This window comes from Salmo trutta, chromosome 27, assembly GCF_901001165.1.
Source record: "Salmo trutta chromosome 27, fSalTru1.1, whole genome shotgun sequence".
NCBI classification, from domain to species: domain Eukaryota; kingdom Metazoa; phylum Chordata; class Actinopteri; order Salmoniformes; family Salmonidae; genus Salmo; species Salmo trutta.
The window spans coordinates 16,600,339-16,627,956 of record NC_042983.1 but is presented as its reverse complement, the minus strand read 5'-3'; the positions used below and the strand labels follow the sequence as shown (position 1 = coordinate 16,627,956).

At 44.8% G+C, this 27,618-nt stretch overlaps 1 protein-coding gene across 2 annotated transcripts in view; it reads right to left on the bottom strand.

Moving 5' to 3' along the window:
• The window catches only part of LOC115164447 (oxysterol-binding protein 2), a 74,799-nt gene that overhangs the window by 37,783 nt on the left and 9,398 nt on the right, over positions 1 to 27,618 (bottom strand). For both annotated transcript variants that reach the window (XM_029716926.1, XM_029716928.1), the window contains exon 2: positions 24,164 to 24,372. In XM_029716926.1, coding sequence (XP_029572786.1) covers positions 24,164 to 24,372 — 209 coding nt within the window. The remainder of the gene's footprint in view (positions 1 to 24,163; positions 24,373 to 27,618) is intronic.

Genomic DNA, 27,618 nt, shown 5'->3' with positions numbered 1-27,618 from the left:
AGTAGCCTATAGACTAATAGAGTAGTTAGTCTATACTTTAGTGCTGTATCATACTCCGCATTGAACTGCATCAGTGTGGTCATCCTCTCTATGACTCTGCTGCGAGGGCCTCTAGGACCCAGGGGACCGCAGGACCTTGCATCATTACAATCCCCAATGTCATAAGGACTACCGGTATTATTAATGCTCTACACTCTATACTGTACATGCACAGACACAACTATGGCATGCAGATATGCACAGCTAGGGACTAGCTAGCATGTTACAAATTAAAATATTACATCACTTCTACATTCAAATGCAAGGTGAAGCAGCTGAAAGACAGAGGGAGTGAATGGGGGAAGAGAAAGGGAGGATGGAGCGGAGGGAGGCAGGGGGGAGCGAGAGGAAGGGAGAGAGGAGAGGGAGGGGTGGGTGTGTTCTAATAAACCCAGGTTCACCCATCTCAAATCTGCTGCTGCTATGTAGAAGGATGATCCAGAGCCCTAAGGCCGGCCAGGCTGCAGCTGGACCCAAGCAGCACGGGATAAAGACAGAAGCCAGAGCGCACCGGAGCAATACAGACAGATGGATGGATACCTCCGAGGCATACGAGGTGGAGGAGATGGCAGGCTGAGTTTTTCCTTCGGGGTGGAGTGAGAGGAGTGTTGAGGCTGTCTCCTCCTGAGGCTGAGTTGTAGCTGCTGTACTGACCCTGGTTCAGTTTACCGAGGCAGCCCGAGTTGCAGAAGGAGTGGTCTGTCCCTGGCTCCAAGCAGCCCCGGCCCTTCATCCCCCTCTCTCTCTCCTCTCTGCTCTGCAGGCCTGGCGCTCCCCGAGACGCGACACTGCCCTGGGCCGCTACATCATCCTGGCGCGGGGGGGGGGCGGAGGCAGCAGCGATTCTCCTTAATCAGCATTGCAGCGTACGCACACACACACACATTCACACACACTGCTCAAACACACACATACGCCTGAACTCCCGCACACAAAGACAAGTGGAGTGAGGCAGGTGCTCCCCCTCTTGCATTCGTGTTTCCTCCCTCTCCTAGCGCTGGCTCTCTTCCTCTCTGAAAACCTCTCAAACCCAAAACACACACACTCACGCTGTGCAGACACGCACATCACAACAAATTCTCATCCACATGCTTTTCTCAACGCAGTGGAGCGAGTGGAAAGGAGAAAAGGAGGAAGGGAGCGAGAGAGGGAGCGAGAGAGCCTTCCCTGCTTGACTGCATAAGTCAGTTAGCACAGGGACAGCGCTTCACAGGTCACAGAACTACTGCCATGTGCAGGTGTGTGTGTGTGTGGGTGACGATGAGATAACCCCATGTGGAAACTACAGTCAAGGACATACAGTACCAGTCAAAAGTTTGGACACACCTACTCATTCAAGGGTTTTTCTTTATTTTTACTATTTTCTACATTGTAGAATAATAGTGAAGACATCACAACTATGAAATAACACATATGGAATCATGTAATAACCAAAAAAAAGAGTTCAACAAATCAAAATGTATTTTATATTTGAGATTCTTCAAAGTAGCCACCCTTTGCATTGATGACAGCTTTGCACACTCTTGGCATTCTCTCAACCAGCTTCATGAGGTAGTCACCTGGAATGCATTTCAATTAACAGGTGTGCCTTGTTAAAGGTTAATGCGTTTGAGCCAATCAGTTGTGTTGTGACAAGGTAGGGTTGGTATACAGAAGATAGCCCTATTTGGTAGAAGACCAAGTCCATATTATGGCAAGAACAGCTGAAATAAGCAAAGAGAAACGACAGTCCATCATTACTTTAAGACATGCTCAGTCAATCCGGAAAATGTTGGTGATTTATTTAGAATTCAATGCACAATTAACCAGCATTCTGCAGTGATACGCCATCCCATCTGGTTTGCGCTTAATGGGACTTCCATTTGTTTATCAACAGGACAATGACCCAAAACATACCTCCAGGCTGTGTCAGGACTATTTGACCAAGGAGAGTAATGGAGTGCTGCATCAGATGACCTGGCCTCCACAATCACTGACCTCAACTCAATTGAGATGGTTTGGGATGAGTTGGTCCGCAGTGTGAAGGAAACGCAACCAACAAGTGCTCAGCATATGTGGGAACTCCTTCAAGACTTTTGGAAAAGCATTCCTCGTGAAGCTGGTTGAGAGAATGCCAAGAGTGTTCAAAGCTGTCATCAAGGCAAAGGGTGGCTACTTTGAAGAATTTAAAATATAAAATATATTTAGATTTGTTTAACACTTTTTTGGTTACTACATGATTCCATATGTGTTATTTCATAGTGTTGATGTCTTCACTAGTATTCTACAATGTAGAAAATAGTAAAAATAAAGAAAAACCCTTGAATGAGTAGGTGTGTCCAAACTTTTGGCTGGTACTGTACATGTCAAACAATCTGCCACCGTTCACGTCTCTGTTATTTTCTCTGCCTCACTCCCTCGTCCAGCTTTCCTGAAGAGACAAAAAGCAGCTATCAGACCACTGCGCATTTCTCTAGAAAGGGCAAGGTCAATGCAGAGATGTGATAGCAGAGATATGACACTAGGTTTACTGTACGGCTACTCTCCTCGGCAGCATGCACTGCTCTGCTCCACACACAGCACAGTGTTTGGAAGGGAGGAGGTGATCATTTCGATACAGCTGCCAAGGGATTATGCAGTGTGCTGCATTCCCATTCCAAGGTGATCTTGACCACCGCACGAATTTCTCCCCCCTGTGCGTGTGTGTGTTTGTGCATGTGTGTGGGCATCTTGAAGAAGGGGAAGAGTCTCACTTACAGCGATGCACATGGATACACACACGTATCCCAACGATAACATAACACACACATGCCTTTACACCAGCTTGGCTGTCTTCTAATCATGGCCTCTTTAGCCCTCGAAACAGCAGCCAATGTTGTCTCAGTCCAAATGAGCTAATGAGCATCGCTAATGAGCATCGCTAATGAGCATCGCTAATGAGCATCGCTAATGAGCATAGTTTTTTTATGGTGGTCATTATCCACTTGAATTCTGCTCAAGCTGCTGCCTTTGGGAAGGAAGCACCATGACGATGTGTGTGTATTGACGGCAGCTCCATGAGATGTCATAATACTTTTATAAACAGTGCTTGTCAGGCCTCCCGCGTGGAGCAGTGGTCTAAGGCAGTGCTAGCTGTGCCACTAGAGATTCTGGGTTCTAGTCCAGGCTCTGTCGCAGCCGGCCGCGACCGAGAGACCCATGGGGCGACACACAATTGGCCCAGTGTCGTCCGGGTTAGGGGAGGGTTTGGCCGGCTGGAATGTCCTTGTCCCGTTGCGAACTAGCGACTCCAGTGGCGGGCCGGGCGCAGTGCACGCTGACACGGTCGCCAGGTGTACGGTGTTTCCTCTGACACATTAGTGTGGCTGGCTTCTGGGTTAAGTGGGCATTGTGTCAAGAAGCAGTGCAGTTTGGTTGGGTTGTGTTTCGGAGGACGCACTGTTCTCGACCTTCGCCTCTCCCGAGTCCGTACGGGAGTTGCAGCGATGGGACAAGACTGTAACTACCAATTGGATATCATGAAACAGGGAAGAAAATAAAATAAAAAACAGTGCTTGTCTGTAAAATGGACAGTAAAATGCCATGACAGCAGGTTCCTGACTGAGACATGAAGATCTCTGGTGTTACTGGTACCTGTGCACATATGCAACAATCTGGATATTTTACACGCTGCTACATGTGCTGCTCTAAAGTAGACTTGTATTGTAGGGCATCATGGTAGAAAGTTTTATATCCTGAAGGTGTTTGGGAGAGGGGGTGAAGGGAGAGGGAAAGGGGGTATAGGGACATGGAGATGGACAGGGAGAGGGGGTATAGGGACATGGAGATGGAGACAGGGTACAGGGACATGGAGATGGACAGAGAGAGGGGGTATAGGGACAGGGAGAGGGGTATAGGGAGATGGATATGGAGAGGGGGTGTAGGAACAGGTAGAGGTAGTGCAGGGACAGGTAGTGTTGGGACAGGGAGAGGGGGTGCAGGAACAGGGAGAGGAAGAGTGGCTATAGGGACATGGAGATGGACAGGGAGAGGGGTGTAGGAACAGGGATAAGGAGAGTGGGTATAGGGACATGGAGATGGACAGGGAGAGGGGGCATAGGGACATGGAGATGGACAGGGAGAGGGGTGAAGGGACAGGGACAAGGAGAGTGGGTATAGGGACATGGAGATGGACAGGGAGAGGGGTGAAGGGACAGGGACAAGGAGAGTGGGTATAGGGACATGGAGATGGACAGGGAGAGGGGTGTAGGGACAGGGACAAGGAGAGTGGGTATAGGGACATGGAGATGGACAGGGAGAGGGGTGTAGGGACAGGGACAAGGAGAGTGGGTATAGGGACATGGAGATGGACAGGGGGTATAGGGACAGGGACAAGGAGAGTGGGTATAGGGACATGGAGATGGACAGGGGGTATAGGGACATGGAGATGGACAGGGAGAGTGGGTTTAGGGACATGGAGATGGACAGGGAGAGGGGGTATAGGGACATGGAGATGGACAGGGAGAGGGGTATAGGGACAGGGACAGGGGTGTAGGAACAGGGACAGGGAGAGGGGTGTAGGAACAGGGAGGGACAGGGAGAGGGGGTATAGGGACAGGGACAGGGAGAGGGGTGTAGGAACAGGGACAGGGAGAGGGGTGTAGGAACAGGGAGGGACAGGGAGAGGGGGTATAGGGACAGGGACAGGGAGAGGGGTGTAGGAACAGGGACAGGTAGTGTAGGGACAGGGATAGACAGATGGAGATGGGGTAAAGGGACAGCAGGGTCCTCCCCAGGATTTTTTTAACAAGGTGGTGCTGCTGAGAACACCTGTAACTGCCATTTCCTGCAATCTAGAACAAAATATACTATATTAGGGTGTGGTGCCTCACCTTAAATGACAACAAATAAAGTTAAAAGTATAAATTTTTTAAAACATGTACTTTGTTTTTACATAGTGGTGCAGCCAGTCCACAAGGTGGCGCAGCACCCCTCTTACATTCTATGGGGAGAACCCTGGACAGGGAGAGGGGTTACAGGGACAGGGAGAGGGAGAGGGGTTATAGGGACAGGGAGAGGGGTTATAGGGACAGGGGGAGGGGTTATAGGGACAGGGGGAGGGGTTATAGGGACAGGGAGGGGGGGTGTAGGAACAGGGAGAATTCACACACAAATGCATAGAGTATGCATTTGCACACATTTGCTTGGCCACAGTGCCAGAAAGTTTGCAGCCACATTTCAAATAGCCTAAAGTGAGAAAAGAGGAGCTGTGAACACAGAGCTGTAATAGCGTCAGCGAGAGATCGGACGGTGCTGTTGGGTGCTGGTGGCTCTCAGTGTGCTGGGGGAGAAAGTGTGTTCTGGTGTGCAGAACGCACATGTCCTGAGCCTTGTACCACGAGGACAGGGAGGAAAGCCCGCTACCTCCATTAACATCACACTTGACCTTAATAATTAACGATCTCTTTTAACAGAGGGTTACAAGGCAAAGCTATAGCTGAAATTGGTTCCACTGGTGTGTGTCTGTGGATGTGTGAGATAACACCACAGTACCAGTGGTCTCTGAATGTCATGCATGATGCATCGTCACTACAGTAGGATCCAGCAGACAGAATAAGCAGAAGCACACACACTGTATCAACTCAACCAACCCTGTGATCAATCTCTTTAGTCAGGTCACTTATAGGTTATTATCAACTGGGTGGTTCGAGCACTCAATGCTAATTGGCTGGCAGCCATGGTATATCAGACCGTATACATTTATTTTTACTGCTCTAATTACGTTGGTAACCAGTTTATAATGGCAATAAGTCACCTTGGGGGTTTGAGGTATATGGCCAGTATACCACGGCTAAGGGCTGTGTCCAGGCACTCCGCATTGCGTCGTGCGTAAGAACAGCCCTTAGCCGTGGTATATTGGCCATATACCACACCTCCTCGTGCCTTATTGCTTAAATAGACAGCAGCCTACACACTAGGGTTGCAAAGGTGGAAACTTTGAAAGTTTACCAGTAAATTACCAGAATTTTGGTATCTTTCAAGGATTTTATGTAATCTATCACAAGACATCTAGTGGTCGTTTGAGGTACTTCAGTTTATCACAGGTGTCTGTAATTATCTCAGGCTTTCTCTCTGGCCAGATCACATGTAACATCTAGGAAATAATTCAATAACAGGATTTTAAAATAAAAAAATAGAATGACAAAGCTGTAAAACATTATCTTAAATATAAACCATCAATTTAGGGAATACCATTGGTGTTTAATATGAGGGTTTCAGCATGAAATATATATATTTGTTTTATTTTACTATGTCAATATGTATTTGTTGTCAATGTTTTGTCGTCAAGCTGGTGGCAGTTGAATACTATAAAATGAATACTATATATATGAATGTTTTATTAAAGTATAAATGACCAACGTTACGATAGATTGCCATAGATTTTCTGTTAATTACCAAAATTACTGAAGATTCTGGTAACTTTGGTAAATGACCTGTAGCTTTGCAACCCTAGGCATAGCTACGCCCTATTCACCCCGCCAGGACCCTGGTGATGTAAACCAGACAAGAGAGCAGAGAACACAGCATTCTAGATCAGTCGGTCTGAAACACAGACTAACCAAAGTGAGGACGTTTAAACTTTGTTAAATAATATTCTCATTAGCCCAATTACTGCGTTTGGAAATAAAACCCAGACATTTCTCCTCACAGCCCCAATCAAATCAAATACTTGGTGCTCATTAGTTTTAGACCCACCTAAGTGTCTCAGTTCAAAGGGGTTAACATTTTTCTCTGAGAAAAAGGGAGCAATGTTTTAACAAGAAATGTGCAATTATGGAGGAAACTTTCTGTGGGCGATGGCCAATTTTAAAGAGGACAGTAGTTATGGTGGTGGCAGCCAAATGAACATTTTTGCATTTAAAAAAAAATAATTCTTTATGTTCTTTTTTCAATTGATGCTGACCAAGAAGTAATGCCTCCTACTATAAATGAAATGACCGTCATGATTACCTCTGAAATACGATCTCCATTCCTCCTGCCCTCTCCCTATTGGCTGATCTCCTCCTATGGCGATAATAAGCCAGTCATCACAAGGAAGTTGAGGATCTTTAATTAACCATAGTGTTGGAGCAGAGAGTGACTGCTTCCTGCCTGAGCCTGGCGCCGTTTTATTGCAGGGTGGAATGTATCGACTTGATGATCTGGCAATTACAGGCTGACACAACACTTCATATTTATGCCCCTTGCAGCACATCGCAAATACAGCTGCCAGTCAATACACTGGGGCCATGAGTCATCCCAGCTAGCAACTACTGAATATGCATAGCACACACACACTCAAACACAGAAACACACAAGCACACACAGCATACTGAGAAACACACAAGCACACACAGCATACTGAGAAACACACAAGCCCACGCAGCATACTGAGAAACACACAAGCCCACGCAGCATACTGAGAAACACACAAGCACACGCAGCATACTGAGAAACACACAAGCACACGCAGCATACTGAGAAACACACAAGCACACACAGCACAGAGAAACACACAAGCCCACACAGCACACTGAGAAACACACAGCACACTGAGAAACACACAAGCCCACACAGCACACTGAGAAACACACAAGCACACACAGCATACAGAGAAACACACAAGCACACACAGCACAGAGAAACACACAAGCACACACAGCACACTGAGAAACACACAAGCCCACACAGCATACTGAGAAACACACAAGCACACGCAGCATACTGAGAAACACACAAGCACACGCAGCATACTGAGAAACACACAAGCACACACAGCACAGAGAAACACACAAGCCCACACAGCACACTGAGAAACACACAAGCCCACACAGCATACTGAGAAACACACAAGCCCACACAGCATACTGAGAAACACACAAGCCCACACAGCACACTGAGAAACACACAAGCCCACACAGCATACTGAGAAACACACAAGCCCACACAGCACACTGAGAAACACACAAGCCCACACAGCACAGAGAAACACACAAGCACACACAGCACACTGAGAAACACACAAGCCCACACAGCATACTGAGAAACACACAAGCACACGCAGCATACTGAGAAACACACAAGCACACGCAGCATACTGAGAAACACACAAGCCCACGCAGCATACTGAGAAACACACAAGCCCACACAGCACACTGAGAAACACACAAGCCCACACAGCATACTGAGAAACACACAAGCCCACACAGCATACTGAGAAACACACAAGCCCACACAGCACACTGAGAAACACACAAGCCCACACAGCATACTGAGAAACACACAAGCCCACACAGCACACTGAGAAACACACAAGCCCACACAGCACACTGAGAAACACACAAGCACACACAGCATACTGAGAAACACACAAGCCCACACAGCACACTGAGAAACACACAAGCCCACGCAGCATACTGAGAAACACACAAGCCCACGCAGCATACTGAGAAACACACAAGCCCACACAGCATACTGAGAAACACACAAGCCCACACAGCATACTGAGAAACACACAAGCCCACACAGCATACTGAGAAACACACAAGCATACTGAGAAACACACAAGCACACACAGCACAGAGAAACACACAAGCACACACAGCACACTGAGAAACACACAAGCACACACAGCACAGAGAAACACACAAGCACACACAGCACACTGAGAAACACACAAGCACACACAGCACAGAGAAACACACAAGCACACACAGCACAGAGAAACACACAAGCACACACAGCACAGAGAAACACACAAGCCCACGCAGCATACTGAGAAACACAAGCACACACAGCATACTGAGAAACACACAAGCCCACGCAGCATACTGAGAATTTTTTTTACTACAATGACTACAGGAAGTAGGACAGTTAGCAGAAAGGACTATGGGAAAGCGAGGAGAGGTGACAGAAAGAAGGACAGAACAGGTCCTTGTCTACACTGTCAGCCTGGTGCCAGGTTTTCCCTCTTCTGGTGAGGGGGAAGGAAAGCAGACCTTATGAAGCTGCTTTCAGCTGTGTCCTAATGGCACCCTATTCCCTACATAGTGCACAATTTTTGTCCAAAGCCAATGGGCCCTGGTCAAAAGTAGCGCACTATATAGGAAACAGGGTGCCATTTGAAGGTGCTGTTCCCATCAGTATCAAACCCCTCCATGGCCCCCAGCCCCAGAATGCCAGCCTTGGCACAACACCCAACTGGCATAGCTGATCGTCAGCCAGCCAAACAGAGAATCACTGAGTAACTTAAAGCAAATAACTAACTGGCAGGATAGGCAACTGTCTGATCTTACTGAACACGAGAATACACAAGACAAAGACTCAAGACAGACTTCAACATCAGGGAACTGAAACATTATGATGTGTCTTAAATCACAGAGATAGACAGACAGTCAGAGCCCCCAACCCATACAAACTCCCACCCCTGCCCCCGTCCCCCGCCTCCGTCCCCCTGTCTCCCTGTCCCGTCCCCCTGTCAGATGGGCCAACTGATGCCAGGATGGCTGCCAGGTGGGTCAGGGTAAGCTGCCTGCTCCAAGCCCTGCCACTGGCCTGCCATGCTAATGAGGGACCGGGCAGGGGGGACTGTAGTAGATGACAGGATGAAAAGTCAAGGGGAATAAATGTGAACTGGACCGGTAAACTCACTCAGATCTGCAGCACAGCACTCAAAATGTGTTATTTTATAAAGAAAAGCTGTTAAACTCTAGGCAATTTCACATAACCGCACTTACCAAACGAGACTATAATTTTCACATGAACATTACATACACGCAAGTACACACACGGACCTTTTTCCCTATCAGCCGCACTCCCTTCTCATCATCCATTTGAGCGTGGCAGTGAACTGCCACAGTGAACTGCCACAGTGAATTGCCACAGTGAATTGCCACAGTGAACTGCCACAGTGAACTGCCACAGTGAATTGAAATAGTGAACTGCCACAGTGAATTGAAATAGTGAACTGCCACAGTGAACTGCACTGATTAAAGCATGTACAGTTCCAGTGTGTAACACATGCTCCTAGGCTGCTGAAGGGAGAGGGGGGGGGGTAATCAGCTGCAGATGACAACTGATCTAGATAAACCACGGGACAGCAATCCAATTAGGAAGGAAACCGGAGCAAATCAAAATACCCCAAAACAACAGCTGTCTGTCATCAATCAAAGTTGAAGGAGTTTAGAAGTTTAACTGTTTTAAGAGAAAAAAAAACACTTCTTCCCTGTGTTCCCACCAGAAACTGAGAATCCTCTTCTCCAAGGTGAATAAGTATATGTGTGTGTGTGTGTGTGTGTGTGTGTTTTGGCTGGGTCACAAAACCCTCATTCTGCATCCCAATGGATTTGTCTTTCATGCAGCAGCATACAGATCCTCATTGGACACCCTCAATCCATACAGAAGACACTAATCCCAGTACAGAAAAGCCCCACACAATATCATCAGTGTACTGAATGCTGTAACGTTACTGTGCCTAAACAAAGTACACACATTGTTCCCTGGCAGTTTGTGCAGTGATTAACATAGTTACCAAAGCCATTAAACCATAGACTGGTTGTGGTTGTCTTATTCAGTAAGACTGATACACAGCACAGAACGCACAATGCTTAGATAACATTGCTTGCCTGCCTGCCGCCCCCCCCCTCTCTCTAATGCACATCCGTGTAAAATGGAACAGGAACAGAGAGAGCCGTACAGTGGCTCTTGTATTTATGAGTATTGCTCCAGCCCTGTGCCTACGTGATATGGGAGGGACTGGAATGCCATCATTGTCCAGTCCAGGCAGCTCTTTCCCCCATATTTAAAGACCATTCAAACCACTGGTGCTAAATATCTGGGACACGGTCTGCCCTGTGTCACCTCTGAATGGGATAGGAAGGAGAGAGAGAGAGAGAGAGAGAGAGAGAGAGAGAGAGAGAGAGAGAGAGAGAGAGAGAGAGAGAGAGAGAGAGAGAGAGGGGTGAAAACAGAGATATTGAGCAAGAGAGGGAAAGAGAAGTACTGTATTTGAAAGAATGCAAGTGGGAGAAAGAGCAGAGGGTGAGAGAAAGATGGAAGTGTCGATAGACTGGACAGAGGGGAGGGTTGGATGTAGGGGTTAGGAGAGAAATAAGGAAGCGATGGAGGAGAGAGAAAAATGGAGAGAGAGGTCAGGGAGGAGGTGATGGAGAGAGAGAGGTCAGGGAGGAGGTGATAGAGAGGGAGGATAGAGAGAGAGGTCAGGGAGGAGGTGATGGAGAGAGAGAGGTCAGGGAGGAGGTGATAGAGAGGGAGGATAGAGAGAGAGGTCAGGGAGGAGGTGATAGAGAGGGAGGAGAGAGAGAGAGAGAGAGAGAGGTCAGGGAGGAGGTGATAGAGAGGGAGGAGAGAGAGAGAGAGAGGGGTCAGGGAGGAGGTGATAGAGAGGGAGGAAAGAGAGAGAGAGAGGGGTCAGGGAGGAGGTGATAGAGAGGGAGGAGAGAGAGAGAGAGGTCAGGGAGGAGGTGATAGAGAGGGAGGAGAGAGAGAGAGAGAGAGAGAGGTCAGGGAGGAGGTGATAGAGAGGGAGGAGAGAGAGAGAGAGAGGTCAGGGAGGAGGTGATAGAGAGGGAGGAGAGAGAGAGAGAGGTCAGGGAGGAGGTGATAGAGAGGGAGGAGAGAGAGGTCAGGGAGGAGGTGATAGAGAGGGAGGAGAGAGAGGTCAGGGAGGAGGTGATAGAGAGAGAGGAGAGAGAGAGAAAGGTCAGGGAGGAGGTGATAGAGAGGGAGGAGAGAGAGAGAAAGGTCAGGGAGGAGGTGATAGAGAGGGAGGAGAGAGAGAGAGAGGTCAGGGAGGAGGTGATAGAGAGGGAGGAGAGAGAGAGAGAGAGGTCAGGGAGGAGGTGATAGAGAGGGAGGAGAGAGAGAGAGAGAGAGGTCAGGGAGGAGGTGATAGAGAGGGAGGAGAGAGAGAGAGAGAGAGAGAGAGAGAGGAGAGAGAGAGAGAGAGGTCAGGGAGGAGGTGATAGAGAGGGAGGAGAGAGAGAGAGAGGCTGGCATGTCAGTGCAGTGGGTCCGGGAGTTCTGTGCTTTCATCTGGGGAATGTGTTGGTTCAGAAAGGTCAGACTCAGTATGTGACAGCACAGCTTCAAACTCACAGACAGACACCCTCCCTACAGCACAGAGACAACTGAGAACAGGAAAAGACGAAGAGAAAGAGCGGGGGTGAGGTGTGGTGGCGAGGCATGCAGTTGTCCCAAGAGATCAGTTAAAACAGGGAGGCCACTATTCCAGCATACAAAACACCCACGTCTCCAAGCATGGATCCACACGCATGCCTGTGTGTGTGTCTCTGCCCAAGCCTACAAACCTAAAACTAAACGGATTAGACACAACATAATCATACTGATACACACACACTGAAATAAAGCACTGAGCTACAAAATGGAGCACAATACACACAACAAACAAACACAGATATTGATCAAATGTATATTAATTGTTCTTCTCTCATTTACATACACACACACACACAAGCTAGCACATAACGTTCTGAGAACCATATGTTTCTTAGAGCTTGATGAGAGCATGGTTGTCCTATGGTTATTTTGCATACAACCTTCCCACAACATTCTGGGAATGGTGCAGGATACCCAGATAGCACATAACGTTCTGAGAACCATATGTTTCTTAGGTGGGAATTTTAACACTTCAGCATAACATTTCCTACAGGTTTCCTCATGGTTCTATTTAAATTCATGTTCTCAGAATGTTCAGAGAACGTTATGAAACAACATTCTTCTGGGGGAATTTCAGTACTTCAGCATAACATTTTCTGCAGGTTTCCTCGTGGTTCTATTTATAGTCATGTTCTCAGATCATTAAGAAAACTTCCCATAAGAACCACAAGAAAAGATTATTAACGTTCGAAGAACGTTCTAAGAATGTTATTTAAATACATAAACATTCCCTTCTCAGCGTCAACAAAACTCTCTATCCTCTTGTTAAGTGTGTTCAGGTGTGTTTTCCGTTCCCACTAATTGGCCAACCTGATCTTAATGAGTGCTTGTTTCCTTTGAAATGGGGTCTGTTTAAATGGACTAAAATGAACAGCGCAGTGGACTAATTCCGCAGTGGACAGTGGACTAATTCCATGGAAAGAGAACAGAAGATCATAGGTTTGAACCTCACTGACGCTGTGCTACAATGTGTTTGCATGATTAATGCCAAAGCAAGTGTCCTATCTGTCTGTGCTTGGAGTTCAAAACAGTTAAACTAAGCTAGCAGTGATATTAGATGTCTTATTGAAACATGTTTTCAGAATGTTAATAAAACTTTCAGGGAACTATAGTAAAACGTTCTCACAATCTTCCTGCAACCTAAAAATGTACGTTCCCATACAGGCAAAAATGTTCAGTTCTGTTCTCAGAATGTAAAAAAAAAATCTGTTTTACGGGTCAGGAAACGTATGGCTTTGTTCCCAGAACCAATGGGATACGAACAACGTACGTTCCCACAGCTTCCAAGGAGACAAACATGCTAGCTGGTACTAGGGCTGGGAATTACCAGGGACCTCACAATATGTTATTATCACAATACTTATGTGCCGATTCAATATGTTTTGCGATCTCACGATTCTATGTATTGCATTTCGATACTGTGATACGACATTCCAAACGTATTGTTCCCCATGTCTGCTGCTGTAAGGAAGACTACTGAGGTTTTGGCGCAGGTACAGCAACTAGTCTTTCTGGCATTTCAACATCTTAACAAAAACATCTGGCAGCAGAACTCAGGTTCATCCGTTTTTAGTATGTGAATGAAGCCTGTGCATGTTGAGACAGTTGAATAGCAGCAGTACTCAGCACTCTCACACAAATGAACAACTAACCCCAACTATTCCTCAAGCCTTTATCCCTCTGAGCATGAGTTGAACGGAGAGAAAGCTATACTTACTCACAGGTTTAAATGTGCTTGAATTCCTGCTCTTGCCTTTTTCTCTGTCCAGTCCAGTCCATGTGGGAGAAAGGAATTCTTTAGGAAAGGGATAATTGGGAAGATGTACGGAGCATGAGTTGGAAAAGGCATAAGAAGGTGATTCCATTCAGGACTGAGCCCCTCGGAGTGAGATTCCCAGTAAACCACTTACTGAGAAAGAACGAGAGTGGGAGAGAGAGAGAGAAAGCGCAAACAAGAGAAACAGAGAGGGAGGGAGCGAGCAAGCGAGAGTGAAAGAGCGAATGTGGGGAAAGAAAGCAGGGAGACGGTCGGGGAGAGGAGACCGGGGTGGGAGTGAAGAGAGAGAGGGAGGGGTAAAGCAGAGGGAACCAGTGAGGCATGTTCCAACAGCCTTTCCTAATCAATCCCAATACTGATCCCTTCGATACCTCTAAGTTTCAGGACCATGGACAGAGAATTACCATACACTTCTACCCACCCACCCAGCCTCCTCAGTGGGTGGGGTGGGGGGAGACGAGATGAAAGCAAGAAGGGAGAAAGAGGGAAGGATGTAGCCTACTGTACTGTGGTGCGAGGGAGGGAGGGAGGAAGCATAGAGATGGTGGGACTATGTGAAGTGGGGTGGCGTGGATGGATGCTTCCCATCTCATGGGACCGTTCTAACAGACAAGGGGTGTAGATAAACAGCGGTGTGGACAGTGATAGCCATGGGAGGTAGGGACAGAGTCATCCCATAAAGCTGAGTTCAGCCACCAGCTTCAATACAGCCATCAATCACTCACTAACTCCACCAGCTTACATTCCTCACACACACGCACACACACCGGCAACTGCAAAAAACAAATGCTCACACACATCACCAACTGCAAAAACATATCACACACAACAGCAGCAGCACCACAGCCTATTCACATACAGAAGATTTGTGTCCAGTATTGATCGACATAGTGTATCGACATAGTGTATCGACATAGTGTATCGAGCATCTCTGTTTAGCCAGTCAGATCAATGCATGGCCATGGACTTCACTGTGATCCACTGAGAGGCACATAACTCTGTTCCCACATTGAGCTGGACAGAGCACACATGGAGGGAGAGGGTGCGATCCAAATGGCACCCTATTTGCAATATAGTATACTATTTCTTACCAGAGACCTATATGGGAACAGGGTGCCATTTGGGAGGCATCCATGGAGGGAGAGCCTCCTCTGTGTGTCTGCCACCTGACTGTTCCTGTTCCTCTCCACCTAAACCAGGCCAATCGATTGTCTTCTCCCGGCAGCTCCTCCATTAGTCTAATACAGCAACTCTAATCCAGCAGTGAGGAGAGGACTAAAGGAGCTGCATGGAAAGACACAGGAAGGAAGGCACCTGGCCAGGAGCTGCTCTGATGTCACAGCTCTGCTCGGAATTTCCATTTAACACAGTATTATACCATGTATTTAATCAATAAGGCCTGAGGGGGTGTGGTATATGGCCAATATACCACGGCTAAGGGCTGTTCTTATTCACGACGCAATGCAGATTCCCTGGACACAGCCCTTAGCCGTGGTATATTGGCCATATACCACAAACACCAGAGGTGCCTTATTGCTATTATAAACTGGTTACCAACGTAATTAGAGCAGTACAAATAAAAATGTTTTGTCATACCGTGATATACCACGGCTGTCAGCCAATCAGCATTCAGGGCTGGAACCACCCAGTTTATAATGTCTGATATACCACGGCTGTCAGCCAATCAGGATTCAGGGCTCGAAACCACCCAGTTTATAATATAGCAATATTCCATTTACCATGATTCACTGCCCACTGCTGTACTGCCCAATTTCTCCTAGATGTTTTATTTAACCTGGTTTTAATTTTTTTACTACACATTTTCTTTACTGTATTTCTCATTGAATTCATATTGGTTACAAACCAAGTGAGAAATGCATTGAGTTGGGCTGTATGAGGAGAAACACTGTCCCCTGCTGGCTGCTTACATAACACAGAGATTTATTAGCTGTAACAGCCAGTTGTACCTCTAGAGGATTAGTGCTGTTCACCCACGGCAAACATGACTCTGTTAATGAAGAAAGAGCAGCAGCTCTGTCACTAATTACAGATTAATCAAGTGGAAAAGAGGAATTGACTTCAGTTAAATTGACTTCAGTTAGGAGCTACTGTGGTCCTGTGAGTCTGTCCATGATCATAGCTCAATGGTATATGGATCCACACACAGTATTGGAGGTAGGCGTGTGTGTGGTGTGTGTGTGTGTGTGGTGGTGTGTGTGTGTTGTGGTGTGTTTTGTGTGTGTTTGTGTGGTGTGTTTAAGCATTAGCTCCTTCCCTCTCAGGAGATTGGCAGGAGATAGAGAGGAGGTGACAAACAGCAGCACTGGGAGATAGAGAGAGGTGGTGTGTGAAGGAAGAAAACATACCTGCCTTGTATATTCAAACACACAACATAACGTTCTTAGAGCACCTAATGACATAATACTTTCACCTGCCACGTCTTGAATTTACCGTTGATAAACAACTATCTCTCTAAAGCACACACGGTTACTCATTCCCACACACTGAATTAGTACATTTACTCTTTCATGGTTGTGTGTTTCTCTCTGGCCCTCAGGTCTTTGTGTTAACTCATCCTTCTAGAGGCAGTGAGGCGTATGGGAGCTGGGAAGAGAACTATCCAAACACGCACACACACTGCACGCTTACACAAACACACACATGTTGCACGCTTACACAAACACACACACGTTGCACGCTTACACAAACACACACACGTTGCACGCTTACATAAACACACACACGTTGCACGCTTACACAAACACACACACGTTGCACGCTTACACAAACCAGTTACTTTGTTATATAAGTATTACCACCAGTAGTGGACTTACCATTATGCAGAAGAGGCAACTGCCTTAGGCCTCAGATCGTCAAGTGGACTCGTGAGTTGGGCATAAAATACATTTTTTATACTCGTAATATGTTTTTATATAATGTCTCTGCTTAAGGCCTCCCCATACTCCACTTTCTTGTGATATGATTGGAAACGTGACAATTGAAATTAAGCTGCAGCATTGAGGTGAGAAAGAAAGAGAAAGAATATTTTAAAAACACAGGTGCTCCTGTAGGTTGACCTGGATCTGATGCTGTCTGGCCAAAAAGAGTATGGCATGTAAGACAGAGGAGTGTTTTGCTCGCTCAGATGCTTCCTCTGGTGGGCTTGTTTCAGTCACTTGCAAATTGAAGGAAAGTTGGCGGGTGCAAAGTGCACTGTTCGGGTGCTGGAATTATTTTTAATGAACGTGCAAAGGTAACTTCGTTTTTTTAAGTGATTTGTTTGACACTCAGATGAAAACATGACTGGTTGTGTTCATGGCTCATTTAAAGGTAAGGGGGGGTATTATTGTTCCATTAGTAATAGCCCATATTAGGAGGTTTTTTTACATTTTAAAGCTTACATTCCTCCTTGAGGCTACTTATCGTTATTATCGATAAATGGTCGTTATCGATAATTTCCAGTTTATCGTCCCAGCTCTACTGCATAGTCCCCCTGAGGAGATAAACATCTACCATACTCAACACAAGCTACAATATCCAATTTAGTGCTATGAAGGGCTCCCTTCACCTACTGATCCTGGCCCTCTCCTCAGTACTGGTTCACTATGAATTTCCTGAGTCTGAGTGGGCATCTGGCTAACTGTCTAGCACACTGTTCTTCTAAAAGGAAAGGCTGTCTCAAGGACATTCTAAAAGTTCAACACAAACTGATCCACACCCCCATCTCGCCTCCCTATGTATCAATCTATCCAGGGTAGAGTGGATCAACATAAATCTAGCCAACTCCATTGTCTCTGTGTCTCTATATTTCAATCAAGTACCTTTTAAAATGTATTTCACCTTTATTTAACCAGGTAGGCCAGTTGAGAACAAGTTCTCATTTACAACTGTGACCTGGCCGAGATAAAGCAAAGCAGTGCGACAGGCTTAACTGAATGACAACAGAGACAGAATATAATCTGGAATATTATTGAATAGTTTGGGGTAGGCCTCGTCTCCCAGGAATGCTCCTCAGAACCAGATGCTGATGACAGGTTGCCCTATGCTAGGAAGCTGGCATCAGAACCCTCCCGCTGGGAGAACGAGGATCCAATGACGGGCTTTCAGTTGGTGGGGAGGTGGAAGGTCGTTGGAAGACTGTTGCTACAAAACAGCAAGTGGGAGACACAAGGTTTGAGTTGACATATAAATACTCTCCTAGATTCATGCCCATTGGTTGAAAGAAAGGGAAGTGTTTATTGCACGAGTGAGCCTATAGGTTAATCAACAAGCGTGGTGGAATTGCCTTAGTGTGCAATGCTCATAGGCTGAAGTTAATAGGTGATTGACATTCCGCATGCTTGTTAATAGTACAAGAGGAGGAGAGACTTGATGCTATGCTGATGAGGTAACATTATGACACTTCCATATAAATACCTGCTATGCTGATGAGGTAACATTAAAACCACTACCATGGATACCTGCTCTGCTAATGAGGTAACACTATACACTACTAGGCTTGGGCGGTATCCAGATTGTCAAACCGACCTTGTGCCATACCAGGATATTCAGTAATACCGGCACTGAATACAAGGGGGTCTATTTTCAAACCCCACTGAGCCTTTGTAATCTGAAGGATAGTCATGCTAACAAGTACATGTAAAATCCCATAGAGAACGCTAACTAAATGCTAATGAGTGCATTGCGAACATTTGACACAGTCTCTGACCTAAAGTATTTGCATGATAGATATCCCAGCTAATAAAGTTATACAAGTAACTAAAAAAATGCTACTCAGTTTGCTGCATACACAACGATATTAGAGAGCAAGGCTCTTGATCCAGGAGGGGATTCTCTGCGTTTACCAAGCTAAACTTGATTTTGGAAGAAGCTAACCATTTAGCTAGATAGCTAACTAGCTACTAAATTAGCGAACCAATGCACTACTGCAGAGCATTTAGCACATTTTAAACAGTTAATAGTTATAAGATATCTAGCTGGCAAACATTTAGTTGTGAATTCCAAACTGTAACTAGATTGCCTGGCGCGTGCTGCACAACAGTGAGTGACTTTCAAGGCTCAGGTCTCTCAACGTTGTGTGCTTGAAAACAAACACCAAGTGACTGGGGACTACAGGTAATCTTCATAATGAAACATTATGTGACAGGGGAAATGAAGAAGGCAATATTCTTTATCTCCTAACGTATTGCACAAGTTGACTGCAGGTATTTACTTAAAAAGTAGCTATAAATATCCAAATGTAAAAAAAAATGATCTTCAAATAAATAGTTTCAACAGCATTGAAAAACTATCCCGGGGCTATTTCAAAATACCCCAGTATACGGTATACCGCCCATGCGTAAACATTACCCTATAAATACCGGCTATGCTGATGAGTTATTATTATAAACACTACGATATAAATGTTATGCTGAAGAGTTATTATTATAAACACTACGATATAAATGTTATGCTGAAGAGTTATTATTATAAACACTACGATATAAATGTTATGCTGAAGAGTTATTATTATAAACACTACGATATAAATGCTATGCTGATGAGTTATTATTATAAACACTACGATATAAATATACTATGCTGATGAGTTATTATTATAAACACTACTATATAAATACTATGCTGATGAGTTATTATTATAAACACTACGATATAAATGCTATGCTGATGAGTTATTATTATAAACACTACTATATAAATACTATGCTGATGAGTTATTATTATAAACACTACGATATAAATATACTATGCTGACGAGTTATTATAAACACTACTTTATAAATACTATGCTGATGAGTTATTATTATAAACACTACTATATAAATGCTATGCTAATGAGTTATTATAAACACTACTTTATAAATACTATGCTGATGAGTTATTATTATTATTATTATAAACACTATCATATAAATGCTATGCTGATGAGTTATTATTATAAACACTACTATATAAATACTATGCTGAAGAGTTATTATTATAAACACTACGATACAAATGTTATGCTGAAGAGTTATTATTATAAACACTACTATATAAATACTATGCTGATGAGTTATTATTATAAACACTACGATATAAATGCTATGCTGATGAGTTATTATTATAAACACTACTATATAAATACTATGCTGAAGAGTTATTATTATAAACACTACTATATAAATGCTATGCTGATGAGTTATTATTATAAACACTACGATATAAATGCTATGCTGATGAGTTATTATTATTATTATAAACACTACTTTATAGATACTATGCTGATGAGTTATTATAAACACTACTTTATAAATACTATGCTGATGAGTTATTATTATAAACACTACTTTATAAATACTATGCTGATGAGTTATTATAAACACTACTTTATAGATACTATGCTGATGAGTTATTATAAACACTACTATATAAATACTATGCTGATGAGTTATTATTATAAACACTACTATATAAATACTATGCTGATGAGTTATTATTATAAACACTACTATATAAATACTATGCTGAAGAGTTATTATTATAAACACTACGATATAAATGTTATGCTGAAGAGTTATTATTATAAACACTACTATATAAATACTATGCTGATGAGTTATTATTATAAACACTACGATATAAATGCTATGCTGATGAGTTATTATTATAAACACTACTATATAAATACTATGCTGAAGAGTTATTATTATAAACACTACTATATAAATGCTATGCTGATGAGTTATTATTATAAACACTACGATATAAATGCTATGCTGATGAGTTATTATTATTATTATAAACACTACTTTATAGATACTATGCTGATGAGTTATTATAAACACTACTTTATAAATACTATGCTGATGAGTTATTATTATAAACACTACTTTATAAATACTATGCTGATGAGTTATTATAAACACTACTTTATAGATACTATGCTGATGAGTTATTATAAACACTACTATATAAATACTATGCTGATGAGTTATTATTATAAACACTACTATATAAATACTATGCTGATGAGTTATTATAAACACTACTTTATAGATACTATGCTGATGAGTTATTATAAACACTACTATATAAATACTATGCTGATGAGTTATTATTATAAACACTACTATATAAATACTATGCTGATGAGTTATTATTATAAACACTACGATATAAATGCTATGCTGGTGAGTTAATTATTATTATAAACACTACTTTATAAATATACTATGCTGACGAGTTATTATTATAAACACTACTATATAAATATACTATGCTGACGAGTTATTATAAACACTACTTTATAAATACTATGCTGATGAGTTATTATTATAAACACTACTTTATAAATACTATGCTAATGAGTTATTATAAACACTACTTTATAAATACTATGCTAATGAGTTATTATTATAAACACTACTTTATAAATACTATGCTAATGAGTTATTATAAACACTACTTTATAAATACTATGCTGATGAGTTATTATTATAAACACTACTATATAAATGCTATGCTGATGAGTGAGATAGGAAGAGATGTAAATTATATGTGTTTACTAGATGACTTATAAGTGACACGCCAATCAGATCAGCCTTCCTGACTGAACTTGAACAGTGTCTAGGGTTTACCGAGAATGGTGCTACAAACAAAAACCATCCGGTCAGTGGCAGCCCTGTGGGCGAAAACAGCTCGTTGATGAGAGGTCGAAGGAGAATGGCAAGAATCGTGCAAGCTAACATGCGGGCCACAAACAGATAAATAGTGGCGCAGTACAACAGTGGTGTGCAGAACGGCATCTCAGAACGCAAAACTCGTCGGTCCTGGTCACGGATGGGCTATTGCAGCAGACGACCAAACCGGTTTCCACCCCTATCAGCTAAAAAAAAAAGAAGCTGCTCCAGTGGGCACACAATCACCAACACTGGACAATATTGAGGAGTAGACAAACGTCGCCTGGCCCGATGAATCCCAGGTTCCTGTTGAGTCATGCTGATGGCAGAGTCAGGATTTGGCGTAAGCAGCATGAGTCCATGTCCCCATCCTGCCTGGTGTCAACGGTACAGGCTGGTGGTGGTGGTGTAATGGCATGAGGAATGTCTTCCTGGCACACGTTAGGTCCCTTGATACCAACGTTTCTATGCCCCGAAGAGTTCAGGCTGTTCTGGAGGCAAAGAGGGGTCCGACCCAGTACTAAATGGGTGTACCTAATAAATTGACCACTGATTTTATATCTGTGTGTGGGTCTCTATCTATATGTGTATGTTTGTGCACTCTAAGAAAAAAAGGTGCCATCTAGAACCTTAAAGGGTTCTCTGGCTGTTCCCATAGGAGAATCCTCTGAATAACCCTTTTTGGTTGCAGGTAGAACCCTGTAGGTTTCCATGTAAAACCCTTTCTACAGATGGTTCTACATGGAGCCCAAAAGGGTTCTACCTGGAGCCAAAAAGGATTCTCCTAGGGACAGCCGAAGAACCCTTTTGGATCCCTTTTTTCTAAGTGTGTGTGTGTCACGCGCGCACCGAGTTTCACTGGCTCTCCTCTCCTGCCTGGTTAATGAGTCTACAGGGGAGCGCTGTGTTGGTGTCTAGTACTCACCGACAGACAGAGACAGACAGAGACAGACAGAGACAGACAGAGACAGACAGAGACAGACAGAGACAGACAGACAGACAGAGACAGACAGACAGACAGACAGACAGACAGACAGACAGACAGACAGACAGACAGACAGACAGACAGACAGACAGGCAGGGCTCCATTACCACACCTGAGATTGAGGGGACCTAACACCCACACTATGCACTAGACACACTCAGAGACAAACACTCAGGGCTGGCTACACAAACACTCAGGGCTGGCTACACAAACACTCAGGGCTGGCTACACAAACACTCAGGGCTGGCTACACAAACACTCAGGGCTGGTTACACAAACACTCAGGGCTGGCTACACAAACACTCAGGGCTGGCTACACAAACACTCAGGGCTGGCTACACAAACACTCAGGGCTGGCTACACAAACACTCAGGGCTGGCTACTCAAAACACACAGTTAAAACGTTTTCAAAACTGTGCCTGACTAATTGTGAGTGATAAGTGATAAGTTGTATTCACATTCTCTCTCTCTCTCTCTCTCCCTCCCTCCCCGTTTCACGCGATCACTCTAAAATTAGAGAGCTGACTTTAAAATGGAGGTCAGGGGAATATATAGCCTGTCTTTCTAGGGACACTGTGTACTGTAGTTAGTAGACTAGACTAGAGCAGGGAGGGGTTGGGCTACTGCCAGTCATGGTTAAACGTGAAGAAGAAAGGCCCTCCCAGGCTTTTCCCACAGCCTTTTGACCACAGACACCAATCACAAGCAACAAGAATGAGTCCTTTTGGAAAGGAGAGAGTTCTGTTGTCAAGAGACTGAATGAGCGGCTGGTTCTCACGGTAACGGTAGCAGCATACAGTAGTAGTCTGTCTTCCACGTTCTAACCTCCTTATTGAGAGAGAGGACCACACTGCCCCCATGTGGCCACAATGGAGACCCCAAAGAGTTTTCTAGTAAGATTGTTGACCAAAACGTCCGGCACAAATACCACTGGACACTGGAGACCAGAGCATAGCCTGTCTGTCCGGACAGAGTGACATTCTGAACATGCTGGACCATAAAGTGAGTGACATACCTTTTACCCACTGCGCATTTGTTCAACTAAACTAACATACCTGTCAACAAGACACACAATACATAAACCCTCCCTCTAAACAATTATAACCTCATTCTCCCATTACTTTGCAAAGTAATCTATCTACGCCACCTTTATTTAGCCTGATAGGACTCCCGAGTGGCGAAGCGGTCTAAGGCGCTGCATTACAGTGCTAGAGGTGTCACTACAGACCCTGGTTCGATCCCGGGCTGTATCACAACCGGCCGTGATCGAGAGTCCCATAGGGCGGCGCACAATGGGCCCAGCGTTGTTAGGGGAGGGTTTGGCCGGGGTAGGCTGTCATTGTAAATAAGAATTTGTTCTTAACTGACTTGCCTAGTTAAACAAATTGGAAGTAAACTCTCTTTTACAATGATGGTCTAAATAATTAAATACAAATACAGGACTCACAGCGGGAAGTCCCTTTATATTAAATCAGCATAAAATGATTAAACAACACGTCTTCTTACCAGACTGGTCGTTCATCATGCGGATGGCTTTAGCCTTGGCCAGCTCCAGCGCTGTGACCCATCTCTGGCGCTCCACCTCAGTGCTGGCCTTCAGGTGGTAGGTGCGGCCGCCGCTGCTCAGGACAATGTTACAGGCGTCCTCCGTGTCGATATGGGCTGTGGCCAGGTTGATAGTGCCACGACATGTATGGGCCATCTCTGCCTGAGTCCTGCAGGGGGACACCCAGACAGACAGAGAGAGACGGGGACAAGACAGAGACAGACAGAGAGCGAGACGGGGCCAAGACACAGAGACAGACAGAGACAGAGACAAGACACAGTGACAGACAGAGAGAGAGACGGGGCCAAGACACAGTGACAGACAGAGAGAGAGAGAGAGACGGGGCCAAGACACAGTGACAGACAGAGAGAGAGACAAGACACAGTGACAGACAGAGAGAGAGACGGGGCCAAGACACAGTGACAGACAGAGAGAGAGAGAGAGACGGGGCCAAGACACAGTGACAGACAGAGAGAGAGACGGGGCCAAGACGCAGATAGACAGACAGAGAGAGAGACGGGGCCAAGACGCAGATAGACAGAGAGAGAGACAGGGCCAAGACACAGAGAGAGAGAGACAGGGCCAAGACACAGTGACAGAGAGAGAGAGAGACGGGGCCAAGACACAGTGACAGACAGAGAGAGAGACGGGGCCAAGACACAGTGACAGACAGAGAGAGAGACGGGGCCAAGACACAGTGACAGACAGAGAGACGGGGCCAAGACACAGTGACAGACAGAGAGAGAGAGACAGGGCCAAGACACAGTGACAGACAGAGAGAGAGAGACAGGGCCAAGACACAGACAGACACGGGCCAAGACACAGAGACAGAGAGAGATGTGGCAAAGACACAGAGACAGACAGAGACCAGGAAAAGACACAGGGACAGACAGAGACGAGACACAGATACACCAAATCACCGAACAAATCACAGAAACAGATATGGAAACACAGGGACAGAGACGGGGACAAAAACAGAAACAGAGAGAAAGGCTGATTAGTAGTCAAATCCCAATGCGTTGTATCTACCACTAGCCTACTGTATGTCTGACCAGACACTGAAGTGCAAATGTCCTTCCTGTATTCAGTCGCTTCATACTTGTGGCTTGATAAACAGTCATGACAAAACACCTCATTATTTAGATATGTGGCGATGTGGCCAGGCTCAGGCTCAGGTACAGGTACAGGTACAGGTACAGGTACAGGTACAGGTACAGGCAGGAGGAGGCTATCAAGCAGGGCAGCGAGGAGGCGGAGGGATAAAGAAAGAAATAGGAACACATGCAATGTGAAGTTAAAAGATAGTGGCTTTGAAAGGCATGAAACAGTCAAGAGCCTTCCTGGGCTTACTGTCTCTAGCCCATTTTAGCCTTCAGTGTAACAGTGTTTTCTGTCCCCAGCATGTGCACACTGCACATATTTCCACATACAGCCAGCACAGTGTATGTGTACACGTTCAAACATACACAAACTAGAGAACAGTATCGTCAATCACTCGACATGTTCTGGTGGCTGTGCTGAGGGAGTGACTGTGTCCTGGGCAGAGGAACTAGTGTTGCACTTTGATTGGGCCACAGAATGTTGGATAACAAGGCCATTGTGTGACTCCAAGCCCCCACAAATGGACAAAACCAAACAATGAATAACACTGAGGACAAAGGACAGAGAGAAAGAGAGAGAGGGTGTAAGAGAGAGAGAGAAAAAGGGAGAGAGACGACAGTGAGAAAGAGAGAGCGACAGAAAGGGAGAGAGAATTGCCTTGCTTGGACCAATTCCTTTCCACATTTACAATAATCATCATTAGTATGAGCTCACTGTAGCTGCTGGCCTATCAGAGAACAGACAGAGGTGAATGAAATCTTTAAAATCCTCAGAAGAAGAGTAATATGATTAATCAAACAAATAGTTGTCTTGGGACAATTCAGTCTTCTTAGTATTTATTAGGTAGTGTGGTAGGACCAGGGTGTACGTCTAACCCCTCACTGAGGGCAGACAAGCTGGTGAGCAGAGCAGCAGATCAGTGACAGCTCACAGCCTTTATCCTCAGCAACCGAATAAGGCGCATTTGAATGTGAACACACTCAGAGCATAACAACAGACATTTCCACACGGAAGGCTATCTGGTTGTACACCGTTGTCCAAGTCCCTGACATAAGTTACTTAGTATCAGTTGCAGTTCCCTGGTGATATGTCAGATCACTGACCTCCTGTAACGGTGAGAACAGCTAAACTCAAGCAGCTTCTGAGGGATTAATACAGCCCCCGTCCTGTGGTGTGTGTGTGTGCCGAAATGTGTCCCCAACATCCATCCTCATTGACCCCTGGCCCTCACTGCCAGAACCAGCTCTCACAGCAGTATTCTGCCAATTGCACCAACACACACACACACACACACACACACACACACACACACACCAGAGACATTGGCAGGCCTTAACTGAACACAGTCATGTTCAGGGTTTCTGTCCTGAAATGACCGAAAACTCACTTTTGGGCTCTGAGGAAAGTTTAGAGTTACTGTCTCTAAGCTCTGCCTCAGGATCAGTTTAGCATCACTGCTCCAACTGGTTCAACTTTGGCCTACGTAAAGCTAGTCTCTCATGAATGTTTACCCCAGCCATGAGTAGCCGGCCAGCGTACACGCAGGATTTCGTTCTGGGTTCCGAGATTAAAAGGTAAAGCTCATCCTAAACAAGTACTTTGGGGAAACTTTTCCCTGGCTCCATTTTAGGCCAGATAGGGACAGTCATGCAAAGCCACGGGAAGAGAAGTGTTTGTCAACAGCCCAGCCTACAGCGAGCACCAGCAGCCCAGAGCTCCAGCTATAACTGGGTCACACCACTGTGAGTCTGCTGATGAGCAAGTCAAGATCCATGCTGATCTCTCTGCCCTGTGGGGAGGCAAGGCCATGCAACAGCCCAGGAATTACAGATTCAAGGCACAGCAGAAGCTGAGAGAGAGAGATAAGGACAGAATGAGATGGGGGAGTAAGAGAGTAAGAGAGAGAACGGTCATTTCCATGTAAAAGGACCCATGAGCACCAACATTTGAAGTCCATAGGAACATGTCAAATCTGGTGTCAAATGAAAGCTAAGAGTCTATATTCTTTTTAAATTAAGGCATATAAAAAACTATTTTCCAGCCAAAAAAATGTGGAATAAGCAAGTGCTTTGATTTCTGATCAAACAGATGGAAAAGGGGTCTTAGAAAACACATACCAGAAAAAGTCTTAAAAGTTATTAGAAATACATCATTCAAAACACAATAATATTGATATAAAAAGCCCTGACAACTAACACATATTTCGCTATTTGGCTGGCAGCCACACAAGTAAATTAGCTTACAATGAAAAAGCAAGGTATTTTTTGCAAATTCGATGCATGGCCATCATATGTGGACACATGCTCATCGAACA